Below are 18,267 nucleotides of genomic sequence, written 5' to 3'. Positions count from 1 at the left end.
TTTCCTAGCAGAAGGCTATTGATCACGCCAAAATATCAAACGACACCCACAATTGATTGAGCAACTGCTAATTATAAAAAAATTATATTCGTCACAATTGATAACATTGCGCGCGCACTTCCGTGACCCGTGTTCCAAAAGCGAAACTATTTCGTTTATACAGCACTGACAAGCACCGAAGTTTCCAAGCCTTGGTTCTCCTTCATTTACACGAAAAAATCTTTCGCCTTTTACTAAAGATTTCCGTGGAGGAGAACAACACAATGGGCCTAAGGGTATTTTTTGTCGCCCGCCGGATTTTCCTGGCGGGTGTTTATCAAAAGTGTACGAGATCAACAGCTGGCGTAATCCGGATTCCCAATGCTCCTTTTCCTGGCAGAAGGCTATTGATCACGCCAAAATATCAAACGACCCCACAATTGATTGAGCAACTGCTAATTATAAAAACAATTATATTCGTCACAATTGATAACATTGCGCGCGCACTTCCGTGACTACCGTGTTCCAAAAGCGAAACTATTTCGTTTATACAGCACTGAAAGCACCGAAGTTTCCAAGCCTTGGTTCTCCTTCATTTACACGAAAAAATCTTTCGCCTTTTACTAAAGATTTCCGTGGAGGAGAACAACACAATGGGCCTAAGGGTATTTTTTGTCGCCCGCCGGATTTTCCTGGCGGGTGTTTATCAAAAGTGTACGAGATCAACCGCTGGAGTAATCCGGATTCCCAATGCTCCTTTCCTAGCAGAAGGCTATTGATCACGACAAAATATCAAACGACATCCCACAATTGATTGAGCAACTGCTAATTATAAAAACAATTATTCGTCACAATTGATAACATTGCGCGCGCACTTCCGTGACTACCGTGTTCCAAAAGCGAAACTGTTTCGTTTATACAGCACTGACAAGCACCGAAGTTTCCAAGCCTTGGTTCTCCTTCATTTACACGAAAAAATCTTTCGCTTTTTACTAAAGATTTCCGTGGAGGAGAACAACACAATGGGCCTAAGGGTATTTTTTGTCGCCCGCCGGATTTTCCAGGCGGGTGTTTATCAAAAGTGTACGAGATCAACAGCTGGCGTAATCCGGATTCCCAATGCTCCTTTTCTAGCAGAAGGCTATTGATCACGCCAAAATATCAAACGACATCCCACAATTGATTGAGCAACTGCAATTAATAAAAAATAATTATTCGTCACAATTGATAACATTGCGCGCGCACTTCCGTGATTACCGTGTCCAAAAGCGAAACTATTTCGTTTTACAGCACTGACAAAACCCAAGTTTCCAAGCCTTGGTTCTCCTTCATTTACACGAAAAAATCTTTCGCCTTTTACTAAAGATTTCCGTGGAGGAGAACAACACAATGGGCCTAAGGGTATTTTTTGTCGCCCGCCGGATTTTCCAGGCGGGTGTTTATCAAAAGTGTACGAGATCAACAGCTGGCGTAATCCGGATTCCCAATGCTCCTTTTCCTGGCAGAAGGCTATTGATCACGCCAAAATATCAAACGACACCCCCAATTGATTGAGCAACTGCTAATTATAAAAACAATAATATTCGTCACAATTGATAACATTGCGCGCGCACTTCCGTGACTACCGTGTTCCAAAAGCGAAACTATTTCGTTTATACAGCACTGACAAGCACCGAAGTTTCCAAGCCTTGGTTCTCCTTCATTTACACGAAAAAATCTTTCGCCTTTTACTAAAGATTTCCGTGGAGGAGAACAACACAATGGGCCTAAGGGTATTTTTTGTCGCCCGCCGGATTTTCCAGGCGGGTGTTTATCAAAAGTGTACGAGATCAACAGCTGGCGTAATCCGGATTCCCAATGCTCCTTTCTGGCAGAAGGCTATTGATCACGCCAAAATATCAAACGACACCCCACAATTGATTGAGCAACTGCTAATTATAAAAAAATTATATTCGTCACAATTGATAACATTGCGCGCGCACTTCCGTGATACCGTGTTCCAAAAGCGAAACTATTTCGTTTATACAGCACTGACACCGAAGTTTCCAAGCCTTGGTTCTCCTTCATTTACACGAAAAAATCTTTCGCCTTTTACTAAAGATTTCCGTGGAGGAGAACAACACAATGGGCCTAAGGGTATTTTTTGTCGCCCGCCGGATTTTCCAGGCGGGTGTTTATCAAAAGTGTACGAGATCAACAGCTGGCGTAATCCGGATTCCCAATGCTCCTTTTCCTGGCAGAAGGCTATTGATCACGCCAAAATATCAAACGACACCCCACAATTGATTGAGCAACTGCTAATTATAAAAACAATAATATTCGTCACAATTGATAACATTGCGCGCGCACTTCCGTGACTACCGTGTTCCAAAAGCGAAACTATTTCGTTTATACAGCACTGACAAGCACCGAAGTTTCCAAGCCTTGGTTCTCCTTCATTTGCACGAAAAAATCTTTCGCCTTTTACTAAAGATTTCCGTGGAGGAGAACAACACAATGGGCCTAAAGGTATTTTTGTCGCCCGCCGGATTTTCCAGGCGGGTGTGTATCAAAAGTGTACGAGATCAACAGCTGGCGTAATCCGGATTCCCAATGCTCCTTTCTTGGCAGAAGGCTATTGATCACGCCAAAATATCAAACGACACCCCACAATTGATTGAGCAACTGCGAATTAAAAAAATAATTATATTCGTCACAATTGATAACATTGCGCGCGCACTTCCGTGATTACCGTGTCCCAAGAGCGAAACTATTTCGTTTATACAGCACTGACAAACACCGAAGTTTCCAAGTCTTGGTTCTCCTTCATTTACCCGAAAAAATCTTTCGCCTTTTACTAAAGATTTCCGTGGAGGAGAACAACACAATGGGCCTAAGGGTATTTTTTGTCGCCAGGCGGGTGTTTATCAAAAGTGTACGAGATCAACAGCTGGCGTAATCCGGATTCCCAATGCTCCTTTCTTGGCAGAAGGCTCACGCCAAAATATCAAACAACACCCATCAACTGATTAAGCAACTGCTAATTATAAAAACAATAATATTCGTCACAATTGATAACATTGCGCGCGCACTTCCGTGATTACCGTGTCCCAAAAGCGAAACTATTTCGTTTATACAGCACTGACAAAAACCCAAGTTTCCAAGCCTTGGTTCTCCTTCATTTACACGAAAAAATCTTTCGCCTTTTACTAAAGGTTTCCGTGGAGGAGAGCAACACAATGGGCCTAAGGGTATTTTTTGTTGCCCGCCGGATTTTCCAGGCGGGTGTTTATAAAAAGTGTACGAGATCAACAGCTGGCGTAATCCGGATTCCCTATGCTCCTTTCTTGGCAGAAGGCTATTGATCACGCCAAAATATCAAACGACACCCCACAATTGATTGAGCAACTGCGAATTAAAAAAACAATTATATTCGTCACAATTGATAACATTGCGCGCGCACTTCCGTGATTACCGTGTCCCAAAAGCGAAACTATTTCGTTTATACAGCACTGACAAACCCAAGTTTCCAAGCCTTGGTTCTCCTTCATTTACACGAAAAAATCTTTCGCCTTTTACTAAAGATTTCCGTGGAGGAGAACAACATAATGGGCCTAAGGGTATTTTTGTCGCCCGCCGGATTTTCCAGGCGGGTGTTTATAAAAAGTGTACGAGATCAACAGCTGGCGTAATCCGGATTCCCATTCTCCTTTCTTGGCAGAAGGCTATTGATCACGCCAAAATATCAAACGACACCCCACAATTGATTGAGCAACTGCGAATTAAAAAAACATTTATATTCGTCACAATTGATAACATTGCGCGCGCACTTCCGTGATTACCGTGTCCCAAAAGCGAAACTATTTCGTTTATACAGCACTGACAAACACGGAAGTTTCCAAGCCTTGGTTCTCCTTCATTTACACGAAAAAATCTTTCGCCTTTTACGAAAGATTTCCGTGGAGGAGAACAACACAATGGGCCTAAGGGTATTTTTTGTCGCACGCCGGATTTTCCAGGCGGGTGTTTATCAAAAGTGTACGAGATCAACAGCAGCCGTCATCCGGATTCCCAATACTCCTTTTCCTGACAGAAGGCTATTGATGACGCTAAAATATCAAACGACACCCCACAATTGATTGAGCAACTGCTAATTAAAAAAACAGTTATATTAATCACAATTGATAACATTGCGCGCGCAATTCCGTGACTACCGTTTTCCAAATGCGAAACTATTTCGTTTATACAGCACTGACAAGCACCGAAGTTTCCAAGCCTTGGTTCTCCTTCATTTACACGAAAAAATCTTTCGCCTTTTACTAAAGATTTCCGTGGAGGAGAACAACACAATGGGCCTAAGGGTATTTTTTGTCGCCCGCCGGATTTTCCAGGCGGGTGTTTATCAAAAGTGTACGAGATCAACAGCTGGCGTAATCCGGATTCCCAATGCTCCTTTCTTGGCAGAAGGCTATTGATCACGCCAAAATATCAAACGACACCCCACAACTGATTGAGCAACTGCTAATTATAAAAACAATAATATTCGTCACAATTGATAACATTGCGGGCGCACTTCCCTGACTACCGTGTTCCAAAAGCGTAACTATTTTTTTTATACAGCACTGACAAGCACCGAAGTTTCCAAGCCTTGGTTCTCCTTCATTTGCACGAAAAATCTTTCGCCTTTTACTAAAGATTTCCGTGGAGGAGAACAACACAATGGGCCTAAAGGCATTTTTGTCGCCCGCCGGATTTTCCAGGCGGGTGTTTATCAAAAGTGTACGAGATCAACAGCTGGCGTAATCCGGATTCCCAATGCTGCTTTCTTGGCAGAAGGCTATTGATCACGCCAAAATATCAAACGACACCCATCAACTGATTGAGCAACTGCTAATTATAAAAACAATAATATTCGTCACAATTGATAACATTGCGCGCGCACTTTCCTGACTACCCCAAAAGCGTAACTATTTCGTTTATACAGCACTGACAAGCACCGAAGTTTCCAAGCCTTGGTTCTCCTTCATTTGCACGAAAAAATCTTTCGCCTTTTACTAAAGATTTCCGTGGAGGAGAACAACACAATGGGCCTAAAGGTATTTTTTGTCGCCCGCCGGATTTTCCAGGCGGGTGTTTATCAAAAGTGTACGAGATCAACAGTTAGCGTAATCCGGATTCCCAATGCTCCTTTCTTGGCAGAAGGCTATTGATCACGCCAAAATATCGAACGACACCCCACAATTGATTGATTAAACAACTGCTAATTATAAAAACAATAATATTCGTCACAATTGATAACATTGCGCGCACTTCCGTGACTACCGTGTTCCAAAAGCGAAACTATTTCGTTTATACAGCAATGACCAGCACCGAAGTTTCCAAGCCTTGGTTATCCTACGAAAAAATCTTTCGCCTTTTACTAAAGGTTGCCGTGGAGGAGAACAACACAATATGCCTAAGGGTATTTTTTGTCGCCCACCGGAAAATAGGGCGAAAATAGGGTGATCTCATTGGTCGAGAGGTCACGTGACAACTTTATAATCGCTTGTCCAACCTCCTCTGGCTTCAATCTATCGAAACATATGCTTTTAATACCAAATGGTGAAAAATGAAAACATACGAGGCTGATAACAAACTTTAGTCACAATCGCATATTTTCACCTTTGAGCCTAATCAAAGCAGTGCATAACAACAGAACAAAAACAATTAATCACGAACATGTTACAGCTTGCACTGGTTTTACAACATGTTTATTGCGATTATTTACATTCACACTTTTAAAAAGAGATTATGCGTCATGCCTTCAACTTGACCACCATCTCTATCGATAAAAAGTTAACATCGCCGGCACATTAATTGCTTGGAATGTTCTCCTGATGTGATTTATTCCTACTTACCATGCATTAGCGGGAAGTTTATTCGGAAGCAAAATTCTTCAATTAAGTCCTAAAGGGAGTTAATTTTCAATGGTTTTAGTCCCAACTCTCAGAGGTGAGAATATGCGATTTTTACTAACACTTTTTATCAGCCTCCTATTTGCTCATTTTTTCATCATTTGGTATTAAAAACATGTCATTCGATAGTTAACTAAAAGCCTAACCTTTCCGAATGTGAAAAAAATTCATTTGCTGGAATGAGTAGTTCACGTACAATAGCGCCAAAGTTGGATTACCTTTTTTTATACACCCTGTGAAGCATAATTTGATGCGTGCACATTATAAGATTAAGCAACAATATTCGCGTTAGCTTGTACGTGCGCTTCATTAGCTCAGTGGTTAGAGCACTGGTCTTGTAAACCAGGGGCCGGTTGTTCGAAAGATGGATAACTTATCCAACGGATAAGTCCTATCCAACGGATAAATCTGCTATCCAGTGGATAGTTATCCATTGGATAAAAACGCGTTGCACGAAGCGTGATAGTGAAGTGGATAGCTATCCAATAGATAAGGTAAAATTTACCGGAAGAAAACAAGATTATCCTGAAATTTCGTACCACAACGTCAGCTGTTGCTAAGCATTTACAACATTGAATTCATAATCATTACGAATTCTCGAGTATAGTTACTGAATGGAAAAGACTTGAACAAGTGATTTGCTCGAACTTTGCACTTCACATCATAGTGATTTTATTAATCAAACACATTGCAATTTTATTCCTTGACCTTGCAACGCTTTGCCTTTCGGTTCCATAGCAAATTTAGGAACACTATTTTAATGTTCGTGAATGAAATTACTAGATATTAGCAAGTTTCCTTGGAATAGGTTGAATCTTTCTTTGCATATTCGCGTTTATAAACTGATTAGAAGCGTATAGTAAATTTACCGCCTGTTATAAATGCGAGGATCTCCAAAAAATCGCCGCTCGGAACGGAATGTGTAGGCAACGTGAAACGCTGCTGCGACAAATTGCACTTCGAAAACATTTTTAATAGTGAATACAATCATGATGTGTATTAGTTTGTTGAAACACAGTAACAGGAATATGGCATTTTATTCCTATTTTATATAAATGTTTACAGTGTTACCTTGTATCTTTGAATTTATCCACTGGATAGCGGATTTAAACCACCTCCGGACCTTGGATAAATTTATCCGGTAGATAGCGATTTTTATCCGCTGGATAAAGTTATCCAAGCTTCGTGCAACGCAAATCACACGCTGGATAAAACTTATTCGTTGGATAGCGACTTATCTGTTGGATAGCGACTTATCCACCTTTCGAACAACCGGCCCCAGGGGTCCAGAGTTCAACTCTCTGATGAGGCTCTTGTTGTCATACTTTTGTAAATTATATGCAACTATAGCTATTAACTATGGCAACTATATAATTAATCGTATTCAGAGTCCGAAGTGCTAACCATTACACCACAGGACATAAACACCTAGAAAAATTATTGAGAAATTCCTGGCTCTACAGTATATCTATACACGCACATTATTAAGATAAAGTGATTATATTCCCTGTATTTCAGGTATGGACTTCCGCTTTCAACATGCATGTGTCCCAGAGAGTCATTGAAAAAACACTAAACTGCAAGGATTATTTATCAAGCAAACGGATTGTTGCAACGAAAATAAATTGGGTTTTTTAATTCACTAATTAGTACGATAAAAATGTTGATTTTATCTTTCATTGATAAAAGAGAAGGGAGCGAGCGGAGTTGAACCACTGACCTCTCGGTCTGCAGTCGAATGCTCTACCACTGAGCTACACTCCCTGATCGTGCATACCTGTTTGATGCTATTCTCCTAAAAGAACATTTCCTGCTGTTCTTACCTTATTCGAAATAGCACAAGTTTTATATTCATGGCATAGAAGCAGTGTGTAGCAAGCAGGGTGGCGCAGTGGAAGCGTGCTGGGCCCATTACCCAGACGTCAATGGATCGAAATCATTTCCTGCTAAAATTGTCATTTCAATAAAAGAGATTTTTCAGTGCACATTCTAGGTGTCATTTTTTGTTCAGAAAGGTAATTTTTCTTAAATGGAGTGTAGGAGAAAAGCCTGAACTCAAAAACTATACTCCCCGATCGTGCATATGTTAGATTGGTTATCGTTATTGGTTATTTGTAGACATAAAGTATTAGGCTTACAACTAATGAGCGCGGGCTCAGAGTAGCGCAGGCTCGAAGAACAGCATGCTTTGGACTTAAAAAAAGAAAAAAGATATATATTTTCGGGCGAGATTTCCCCGTTTAAGTGAAATAAAGTGACTGAAACCGTATGATTGTTTTTTTATTATTGTTTAACTATGTAAAACAAGAACCCGTGTTACATTTTGGGGGCTCAGGCGGGAAATTTCTACAGTGAAATTCGTCAAAACAAACTGACGATAAAGCAGGAACGCGAAACGTAATATGAGTGGTGTACTTGGAGACAGAATACATTGAGATATAAACAGATTTACTGTGCATACAGCTGGAACTTTGCATTCGAAAGGTACAAAAGTATGCAAAAGCCTCATCAGAGAGTGAACTCTGGACCCCTGGTTTACAAAACCAGTGCTATAGCCACTGAGCTAATGAGGCGTATGTGCAAGCTTAACACGAATATAATTGTATGAATATTTAACTTAATAATGTGCATGCGCGTAGCAAACTACATAATTATATATTATGCAGCCAACATTCGTCAGTAAGTTTGATAGATTTTTAGGGTCTGTGGTGTAATGGTTATCACTTCGGACTCTGACTTCGAGAATCGGAGTTCAATTTTTGGTAGAAACTCTTTGAAATCATTCATTCTCCGTCTTTATGTATTTTTTTATTTCTGGCTTTCTCTTACAGGTATCAAAGAATATAGCATATGACAGGTATGCTGCATGGAACGCTCAGAGAGAGTAGCATATAGTGGTACAGCATCCGACTGCAGGTTGACAGGTCACTGGGTTCAGTGGTTCAACTCCGCTCGCTCCTTCCTGTTCTGTAAATTAAAGAAAAATTAAATATTTTTATGGTACCCATTAGTGCATGAAAAATCCCAATTTATTTTCGTGGGAAAAAGCCGTACGTTTGATAAACAATCCATGCAGATTAGGTTTTTTGAATGACTCTCTGGGACACATGCATGTTCTATATTATATTTATAAACCAGGGCTCCATACCTCGAATAGGGGGAATATATGTAAATACTTCATCCTAATAATGTGCGTGTATATAGACTATACATCACAGCGCGGGTCAGATGTATATGATGAGTCGTCAAAATAGAATACGTATTCGGAAGAAAAATTGAACTTTTTCATGCTATTCAAAAGGTTTCTCTTTGATAGCGGTACAGAAATACACCATTGAGAACCAGCCATTATATTTCCGTGTTGATATGTCTCAAACACCAATTTCTGCTGTGTCTTTCTGTAGATGGTTAGGTTCTGTGGTGTAATGGTTAGCACTTCGGACTCTGAATCCGGGAATCCGAGTTCAATTCTCGGTAGAACCTTGCTGGAACTGTTAATTTTATGTCTTTATGTAAATTTTTTATCTCTGGTTTTCTCTTATAGCCCATTTGAGAAAAAATACATGTTTTTGAATAAGATTTCGAAAAGATCTTTTTTATTGAAATGATAAGTTTAGCAGGAAATGGCTTCGATCCATTGACCTCTGGGTTATGGGCCCAGCACGCTTCCACTGCGCCACCCTGCTTGCTACACACTGCTTCTATGCTATTAATATAAAACTTGTGCTATTTCGAAAAAGGTAGGAACAGCAAGAAATGTTCTTTTATGAGAATAGCATCAAACAGGTATGCACGATCAGGGAGTGTAGCTCTGTGGTAGAGCATTCAACTGCAAATCGAGAGGTCAGTGGTTCAACTCCGGTCGCTCCCTTCTCTTTTATAAATGAAAAAAAAATCCAACATTTTAATCGTACTATTTAGTGAATTAAAAAACCCAAATTTATTTTCGTTCCAACAATCCGTTTGATTGATAAATAATCCTTGCAGTTTAGTGTTTTTTCAATGACTCTCTGGGACACATGCATGTTCTATAAATTTGTAAAACGGGAGTCCATACCTGGAATACAGGGAATATAATTACTTTATCTTAATAATGAATTTCTCAGTAAATTTTCTAGGTGTTTATGTCCTGTGGTGTAATGGTTAGCACTTCGGGCTCTGAGTAGGATAAATTATATAGTTGCTATAGTTGCCTATATACTTTTGTAAATACAAAAGTATGCAAAAGCCTCATCAGAGAGATGAACTCTGGACCTCTGGTTTACAAAACCATTGCTCTAACCACTGAGCTAATGAGGCGTATGTGCAAGCTTAACACGAATATAATTATATGAATACTTTATCTTAATAATGTGCATGCGCGAAACAAACTACATAATTTTATATTATGCAGTCAACATTCGTCAGTAAGTTTGATAGATTTTTAGGGTCTGTGGTGTAATGGTTATCACTTCGGACTCTGACTTCGAGAATCGGAGTTCAATTCTTGGTAGAAACTCTTTGAAATCATTCATTCTCCGTCTTTATGTATTTTTTTATTTAAGCCTTTCTCTTACAGGTATCAAAGAATATAGCATATGACAGGTATGCTGCATGGAACGCTCAGAGAGAGTAGCATATAGTGGTAGAGCATCCGACTGCAGGTTGACAGGTCACTGGGGTCAGTGGTTCAACTCCGCTCGCTTCTTCCTGTTCTATAAATTAAAGAAAAGTTAAATATTTCTATGGTACCCATTAGTGCATGAAAATTCCCAATTTAATTTCGTGGCGAACAGCCGTACGTTTGATAAACAATCCATGCAGTTTAGGTTTTTTGAATGACTCTCTGGGACACATGCATGTTCTATATTATATTTTTAAACCAGAGCACCATACCTGGTAGAGGGGAATATTTATAAAAATACTTCATCTTAATAATGCGCGTGTATAGACTATACATCACATTACGGGTCAGATGTGTATGATGAGCTGTCAATAAAAAAGCAGTGCTAAACTCAAGTTGCAATCTCCAGATAAACTTTTTCCATGCAGTATCAATGCTATCAATATACATTCAAGGAGGAGATCTAGTATGCATAAATGTAGACGTTGTAGACCTTATCAATCATCATATACAAGTACTAAACATCAGGAAAATGAATTCGTGCGACTTTTTTATAGTGCGTGGCACATTTTTCATAACCCAAGAATAATTTGTAACTCAAAAATAACACTGTAACATTTTCAACTATCATATCACCGTATGATTACCATTGCCATCGTCTACAGGATAATCTCAGTAACGGTGTTTGTGAAAGCTACAGAATTGATCGACCAAACTTTAACACTAATATTTTTCCGTTTAGTTTGAGCTTCGCAGGAATAACTATTTTTCGCCGATGATTCATTTTACCTTTTTCAAAAGTATTACTGGTTTGCCTTATTAGCTCAGTGGTTAAAGCACTGGTCTCGTAAACCAGGGGTCCGGAGTTCAACTCTCTGATCAGGCTTGATTTTTTTTAACTGTGTATGGTAAGGGTGAGTAAAAGACTTAAATATTTGTGATCATTACGCATTTAATAATCGCCGTGAAAAAATTTACCGGCAAAATTCGTTTTTTGAAACATTTGTTTACATTTCTATTTGCGCAAGCTTTTTTTCTGGGTGCCTCCTTAGCTCAGTTGTTAGAGCACTGGTCTAGTAAACCAGGGGTCCAGAGTTCGAATCTCTGAGGAGGCTTTCCACATTTTCAACTTAAATTTAATAGGTATCTACGAACATGAACGAGTGTTTTGACCGGCTTATTGTATATAACGATGTAACGTACCTACCGCTTAAACTTGGGCATGGTAAATAATAAAACTTCTTGTGTAGCCTCATAGTTCAGCTCCGCAGTAAAAATGTTTAGAACTGAATGAAACCAATTCCGTCGTTCTAGACTCTATTAAAACCTAGTTTGTTATCGTGTTTACAATAATCGTCTATTTTCTACCATTGCGTTTGTCTGGTCTCGATACTAACAGTGATTTAAGATTCCTACAAGTCTTTTTTCACTCCGAGTAACTCTGCTTGTAATAGATATGACATGAAAAGATATTTATATTATACATCGCCTTTATTGTGAGCGATGAAATATGCGAAAAAGAAAACTTCCCGTGTTCTGCACTTGGCTTGCTGGTCTAGTGGTATGATTCTCGCTTAGGGTGCGAGAGGTCACGGGTTCGATTCCCGTGCAAGCCCTGTTCGCCTCTCTCGCTTGAACTGAAGAGAACGGCCTTTGGCAACGATTCGCTGATGGTCTAATTATGTTGTATTTTCTTGAGAAAAAAATGTGGTACGTGTTTTCGTTCAAACATTAGATGCACTCTCTCAACTTAATCTAAGTATCAACCTCATACAAAGATTGTGCGCTAGGATTTTGCATCAATGTAATTATATCGACAGTGTCCACGCATGTTTTTTACGGGTGCATGCCTCTTTAACTCTATGGTTAGAGCACTGGTCTTGTAAACCAGGTGTCCAGAAACGAGGCTCTTCACATTTTCCACCTAAACTCAATAAGTATTTGATTTCTATACTAATTCATTGTATTTTTTTGTGTTCTATTGTTATCATCAACCAAGAGCAAAGCTTGTTCACATAGGTAACGTATACCTAACCCTTAAACTTGGGCATGGTAAATAATGAAACTACTTGTGTAGCCTCATCTTATATAAATTCTAATTCGAAATAAAAAAGCGTGTAATATATTATACTGTAGAGAACAACAAATAAAAATAAAAACTTAACGCCCATGACCAAAACTGCTAAGGCTCGAAATCAGAATTAGCAGCCATTGATTGCGGTTGAATTGCTGTCTCGGATATGCTGCTGAATTCTCAATCACTGATGCATGATCTATTTACACGCCCTGTGAACTGCCTGATTTCTATCAATAATTAATTCCTATGATAAAAGCTTCCGCCAACCGTCACAGCGAGTTCCACGAGACCCTTTGTTTTTTCTCAGTCTTATTATAATTCCAAAATTCTGCTGGCAATTGAGAAGCAGTTGGGAAGGCATACCAATTCCAGAGAACCTATTAATGTGCCCATGACGTAAAATCTGTGGTAAAATAAACAGGTAAGTTCCAAGCTATCCGTGGTAAAGCAAAATAAGCGACTCCTAAGCAATTATGTAGTCGTGGCCGAGTGGTTAAAGCGACAGACTTGAAATTTGTTGGGATATTCCCACCAGGTGGAATTTCGTTTCAAAACGTACGACATAGTTTTTTTTGCATTTTTTAGAAAATACCAATCAGAGTAGTTAAAATTTTTAATACTTGATGTGAAATCGTTAATATTGTACCCTTTTAACGCAGGTGGCAAAATTTATGCATTCTGATTCGGTTACTAGAAAATAATGCAAATAAACATGGTGATTGGACTAAATTACCTCTTGTCAAAGGGACCTCTATTCAGAAATTATTGCTCCTTTATAGGCTCGTTTTCAACAGCAAAATGGGATGTTTTCCGCACGAATTAACGGAAGTCTCTTAAATCTTAGTTTTTCATGTTATGTGCCGGAATTTTTTTAAATTACCGAAAGGTAATGAACTATTCCCCCGGGTGTGGCTTGCTGGTCTAGTGTTCTCGGGTTCAATTCCTGTGCAAGCCCTGGTTGTTCTTCCCATTTGAAAGAACTCTTTGTTAGATTATAAATTGTTAATTATTTTATTGGCGTGGTGTATTTTTTCCGGACAGAATACAGTATACCCCAAACACACTCTCATGCACTCAGTAACTTATTCTTAATACTAGAAATACATGCATGCAAAATCCCCTCGCCTGAAGCAATAAACATATATTTCCATCACTGAAATTCTATAATACTCGTTTCTGCTGAATGATCGAAGTCGTAAAGTAAAATCCTATATCTTGGTACAATTATAGATTCGACTCTCGAGCTATCAAATTCCTTTATAATCATAATTGTGCTACGAATAGTTTTTAATACAACAATTTTTAGCGAAATTTCAATTACTTTTTAAACAGATTCACCTTTAAAAATAAATACCTTCAAAATCAAAATGATTTCGACGAAATTGACGAATAAATTCAAAGATGTCTCATACATTTGTTGATAAATCCACATATTAAACTTACAAAATACTTGCATGCTTTAAAATACAAAATCTACCTGTTCAAAAACGCATTAAAAATGCTTCAAAATCGTCGATTTTTTATCATGCATTTGAATGAAAGTTTTTCTATCCGAAGGCATCTTTACATTATATTTTAATCAATTATATTTTAATCAATTAGACTATCCAAATGAAAAGTATTACTTAAGAATAAGTTTTATAATTCAAAAATCAAAATATCGGTTATGATGACGTGCCCAAATTTTAATTTAACCAATCGCACCTTTGTAAACGTTTGCAACGTTTGCTAGTTACCAGTTCGTCTTAAATTCGTCTTAAACTCACGCACGCGCATAACTTACAAAGACGCCCAACGTGAACGATAACTTCTGACAAACATCCCTATTTAGCTTGAAGCCAAAATAGTTTTTCTGAGTTTTCAGACGAAATACTTGACGCCAGACGTTGGGCTGTGTGTCAAATTAAAGCTATATTGAAAAGTTACGTTTTGTGTGAAAATTTCAAGACTTAAACTTCAAAGGAAATATTAAAAAAAAACAATTACAAATCGGCAAAAAAACGGGAAATTTTCAAATTTTTTTTAGATATTTCCCTTTAAGCTCAAGTCTCGAAATTTCTACACGAAATATAACTTTTTAATCGCTTTAATTTCATATACGGCTCAAAATTAGGCGTTAAGTATTTCGGCTCAAAACTCATAGTGTTAATTTGTTCTCGTGCTACGGTGAGATTTATGTAATAAAAACCAAAACCATTGAAATCACCCATAACAATATAACCAGGGGGCTGCGTCTTCAACTAATTAACTTCTCCTGACGAAGGCCCTTTATAGGTCGAAACGTCGAGAATTAGTGTCTTTCACTAACTTAAAAATTTCAGCCAAAATGGCAAGGGCTGTAGAATTTATTTTACATGTTAAGACATTTCAGAAAATTTTCGAAAATCGTAAATTTTGTCCGAAATGGTAGGGATACATATCCGTCACTATTTGGGTCGAAATTATATTTTTATTTTATTGTGTGCGGAGATTATTCTGGGAACACTAGCTCTTGTCGATTTTAGTTTAGAGTGACCAGAAGCGTTTTGAGTTGGTTGTCCTATCGTTACAAAGAGAGTTGATGTAAGCTAATCTACTTTCCTTCATCATCTGCTTCTACAAGGTGCGCACGGACTTGCATCTGGGCAAGGGCCGTAGCTAGAAGCTTTATTGGGGGGATGCATATTCATATATTCGTCATATGCCCGAATGATTTCTTTGGTTAGCTATTGTTCCTATGGTATATAAACATGAATATATGAATATACACCCCCTCCCCCCAATTAAGCGGTCTAGCTACGGCCTTGTTTCTGGCTAGGAAATGTTCTGTTGGTGATCTTTTAAGACGTTTCCGACTATATTGTTTTTCTTTTTAATTTCGTATAGTATATCTCCGTGGATTCATGGAACATGATAACGGTTTCCGAAAGATTTTAATGGAATATGTTCATTAACCACATTAAGAAATGCATCTTTCCAGCGTGACCAATCCCCATCAATGTCACCATCTGCTAGTTAATTAATTAAAAAGCAAAATCAAAATTTGGTCTTATATATACAGTATATATAAGCACCTCTTGCAATTTTAGAATTAGATGATTTTCTCAGTGCATTGGCTAACAGATGGACTATAATTGTAGATTATGCAAGTCTGTGTAGCAGATGCAGTATAATATTAATTATATGAGAGATACGAGACGAGATTTAACAATGCATTGTCTTTATTATTCACTCCTTTAACAAAATTACAGTGAATTCAAAGAATATAAACTATAACAAAACAAAGTATTTAATCATCCGGTCCCTTATTGCCGCTGGCCTGCGCCTTCTCTTCGTCTTTTTGTGAACGACCTGCAAGGAAACAATTAACAATGCATAGGGTGGGATCAAAGAGGTGGGAATGCATTGTTAAATCTCGTCTCGTATCTCTCATATAATTAATATTATACTGCATCTGCTACACAGACTTGCATAATCTACAATTATATTTCGAGATACTCGACTTCAATTTAACAATGCATGTTCAAAGCCATCTAAACATCCATTATGCCATCAAGAATTACCGGCTGATAACACCGCGTTACCAGGTGAAGCCTTAAACTGAGGCTTATAATAAAATCGGGTAAATGTACTCTCCTGAGACCAGTCTGCCATACCCAAAATATCTAATACTGATACACCCTGATTTAATGCTTCCGTAGTAGCCGCCCTTCTTAACGAGTGCGCTGAGAAAATGGACGTATCTATGCCCGCTAATTGCAGCAAAGATTTTATCCATCTGGCTAAAGTTGATGACGATACGGGATTATGAGGAGAAATATAGGATAAAAACAGTTTGTTACTAGTAGGTTTTTCACCTGAACGATAGTCACCAGTTCTAATTTCGTAACTCTTTAGGTCCCTGTCCTCTTTAAACGCTGCATGAAAGCTCGTCTTAGGCGAATCTCCCGGCTTAGACGTTTTTGAGAGGCCAGAGAGTGCGAAGGACACTCCCTCAGGATGAAAAGTACGGAATCTCAAATCTCTTTTCGCTAAATCTGAAGATCTATCTGGAGCTGTTAGACCCAAAAGTGTTACTAACTTGAAGGACAAAAGTTTAAGACTGAGCGTATCATTTGGCCCAAGTGATTTAATAAAACGTAACAACTGGGAAACTTTCCAAGTATGAGAGTATTTTGGTTGAGGAGGTCGCGAATTAAACATTCCTTTTAGTAATTGAGAAACCAAAGGATGAGCCCCAACTTTCCAAGAATCAACCGGAGGCAGCACTGAGGATAAAGCTGAGCGATAAACATTAATAGACCTATACGCCTTACCATCCTTAAATTGCCTTGTAAGAAATTCTAAAATACTTTCTATAGGTGCTGAAAGTGGATTAATTTGTTGTTGATCGCACCAGCTAACCCACTTACTCCAAGCAGAGGCATAGGTGCTACTGGTGTTCTGTCTCCAGGCTGCCAACAAAATGTCTCTAGCTTCCCCTGAAAGGCTTGTAGTTTCGTGACATTTGCTGACAGCCTCCACCCAGCTAACTGCAGATTGTCCAGAGGGTGAGCTTGACTGCCCTTCATCAGAAGCTGGGGAGATACTGGGAACAGTATCGGCAAATCCACGCAGAGTTGCAGAAGTAGTGGGTACCAAGGCTGAGTGGCCCAAACTGGTGCTACCAGCACCAGATGGTCCACTTTTTGATACATCACCTGCCGTAAACACCGGCCTATGAGAGAGAAAGGGGGAAATGCATATCCCTGTATCTTGTTCCAATTCATGGAAAAGGCATCCGTATAAGTTGCCACTGGATCCGGCTTCCAACTGGCAAAAATTGGTAGTTGATGAGTTAGTCGGGATGCGAAAAGGTCGACTTGGAAAGGCCCCCATCTGGTTAAGAGTATTTGAAACACTGATGGGTCCAGCTTCCAATCGCTGGAGTCCTGAATCACTCTGGACTCCTGATCTGCCCTCACATTCAAGTATCCGGGTAGATGCTGAGCAGACACCACCAACTGATTTTGGAAGCACCACTCCCAAAGATCTATTGCTAAATTGGCCAGAGCTTGGGAATGGGTACCTCCCATCTTGTTTATGTAAGCAACTGCCGATGTGTTGTCCATCAACAGTCTTACATGAGCACAAACTCTGGATTTGGTGAACGTTTTGATCGCCAAGGAACCTGCTAGGAGTTCGAGACAGTTGATGTGATATTTCTTTTCTTTGAAGGACCAAGGGCCCCCTGTTCTCACACCTTCGCAACATGCTCCCCATCCCTTCTGCGAGGCATCGGTCTCTATTATGAGGTCCACATGGTCCTGAAACAGAGCCCGGCCGTTCCATGCATGGAGATGGTCTCTCCACCAAAGAATTTCTTCTCTGGCCGGGGGATCTAAAGCAACCAAGGCCTCGTAGGTTTTTTGGGAGGATAAAGTTATATTCTTTAACCTCTGAAGATGTCTGTAATGGATAGGGGCTGGAAATATCGCTTGAATGGATGAGGTCAGGAGGCCCAGGAATTTTGACAATTCGCGAACTGAAATTGAGCCTTGATCCAACAGCCCCTGACACTTCTTGCGAATTTTTCGCAATTTCTCGCCCGGAAGTTGAAGTGTCATGGAGTTTGAATCGATTAAAAATCCCCCAGAAATTCCATCTGCTGGCCAGGCGAGAGATGGGACTTTTGATAATTTACTAGAAAGCCGAGT

At 39.2% G+C, this 18,267-nt stretch overlaps 1 protein-coding gene, 20 non-coding genes and 2 pseudogenes across 21 annotated transcripts in view; 19 read left to right on the top strand and 4 right to left on the bottom strand.

Annotated features, from left to right (window-relative positions):
• LOC114539808 overlaps window positions 1-18,267 on the bottom strand; it is a 247,148-nt gene that overhangs the window by 228,546 nt on the left and 335 nt on the right. The window contains exon 2 of the mRNA XM_028560384.1: window positions 17,536-18,153. Coding sequence (XP_028416185.1) covers window positions 17,536-18,153 — 618 coding nt within the window. The remainder of the gene's footprint in view (window positions 1-17,535; window positions 18,154-18,267) is intronic.
• Window positions 187-309, top strand: LOC114539838. Its single transcript, XR_003688960.1, has one exon. It is a non-coding gene; the product is annotated as a U5 spliceosomal RNA (small nuclear RNA).
• LOC114539809 lies at window positions 556-678 on the top strand. The gene has a single exon (XR_003688941.1). It is a non-coding gene; the product is annotated as a U5 spliceosomal RNA (small nuclear RNA).
• On the top strand, window positions 925-1,047 carry LOC114539863. The gene has a single exon (XR_003688984.1). It is a non-coding gene; the product is annotated as a U5 spliceosomal RNA (small nuclear RNA).
• On the top strand, window positions 1,292-1,414 carry LOC114539837. The gene has a single exon (XR_003688959.1). It is a non-coding gene; the product is annotated as a U5 spliceosomal RNA (small nuclear RNA).
• On the top strand, window positions 1,663-1,785 carry LOC114539836. The gene has a single exon (XR_003688958.1). It is a non-coding gene; the product is annotated as a U5 spliceosomal RNA (small nuclear RNA).
• On the top strand, window positions 2,027-2,149 carry LOC114539835. The gene has a single exon (XR_003688957.1). It is a non-coding gene; the product is annotated as a U5 spliceosomal RNA (small nuclear RNA).
• Window positions 2,399-2,520, top strand: LOC114539856. Its single transcript, XR_003688977.1, has one exon. It is a non-coding gene; the product is annotated as a U5 spliceosomal RNA (small nuclear RNA).
• Window positions 2,769-2,879, top strand: LOC114539812 (annotated as a pseudogene).
• LOC114539864 lies at window positions 3,121-3,245 on the top strand. Its single transcript, XR_003688985.1, has one exon. It is a non-coding gene; the product is annotated as a U5 spliceosomal RNA (small nuclear RNA).
• LOC114539859 lies at window positions 3,490-3,611 on the top strand. The gene has a single exon (XR_003688980.1). It is a non-coding gene; the product is annotated as a U5 spliceosomal RNA (small nuclear RNA).
• LOC114539860 lies at window positions 3,859-3,981 on the top strand. The gene has a single exon (XR_003688981.1). It is a non-coding gene; the product is annotated as a U5 spliceosomal RNA (small nuclear RNA).
• On the top strand, window positions 4,231-4,353 carry LOC114539834. The gene has a single exon (XR_003688956.1). It is a non-coding gene; the product is annotated as a U5 spliceosomal RNA (small nuclear RNA).
• Window positions 4,602-4,722, top strand: LOC114539872. Its single transcript, XR_003688992.1, has one exon. It is a non-coding gene; the product is annotated as a U5 spliceosomal RNA (small nuclear RNA).
• LOC114539831 lies at window positions 4,966-5,088 on the top strand. The gene has a single exon (XR_003688954.1). It is a non-coding gene; the product is annotated as a U5 spliceosomal RNA (small nuclear RNA).
• Window positions 5,339-5,451, top strand: LOC114539825 (annotated as a pseudogene).
• Trnac-gca lies at window positions 7,605-7,676 on the bottom strand. Its single transcript has one exon. It is a non-coding gene; the product is annotated as a tRNA-Cys (tRNA).
• On the top strand, window positions 9,324-9,395 carry Trnaq-cug. Its single transcript has one exon. It is a non-coding gene; the product is annotated as a tRNA-Gln (tRNA).
• Trnam-cau lies at window positions 9,527-9,598 on the bottom strand. The gene has a single exon. It is a non-coding gene; the product is annotated as a tRNA-Met (tRNA).
• Window positions 10,139-10,211, bottom strand: Trnat-ugu. Its single transcript has one exon. It is a non-coding gene; the product is annotated as a tRNA-Thr (tRNA).
• On the top strand, window positions 11,329-11,401 carry Trnat-cgu. Its single transcript has one exon. It is a non-coding gene; the product is annotated as a tRNA-Thr (tRNA).
• Window positions 11,558-11,630, top strand: Trnat-agu. The gene has a single exon. It is a non-coding gene; the product is annotated as a tRNA-Thr (tRNA).
• On the top strand, window positions 12,060-12,131 carry Trnap-agg. The gene has a single exon. It is a non-coding gene; the product is annotated as a tRNA-Pro (tRNA).

This window comes from Dendronephthya gigantea, unplaced genomic scaffold (genome assembly GCF_004324835.1).
Source record: "Dendronephthya gigantea isolate DGI-Jeju-01 unplaced genomic scaffold, DenGig_1.0 000219F, whole genome shotgun sequence".
In the NCBI taxonomy this organism is placed as follows: domain Eukaryota; kingdom Metazoa; phylum Cnidaria; class Anthozoa; order Malacalcyonacea; family Nephtheidae; genus Dendronephthya; species Dendronephthya gigantea.
This window is presented reverse-complemented; position numbering and strand designations above follow the sequence as displayed.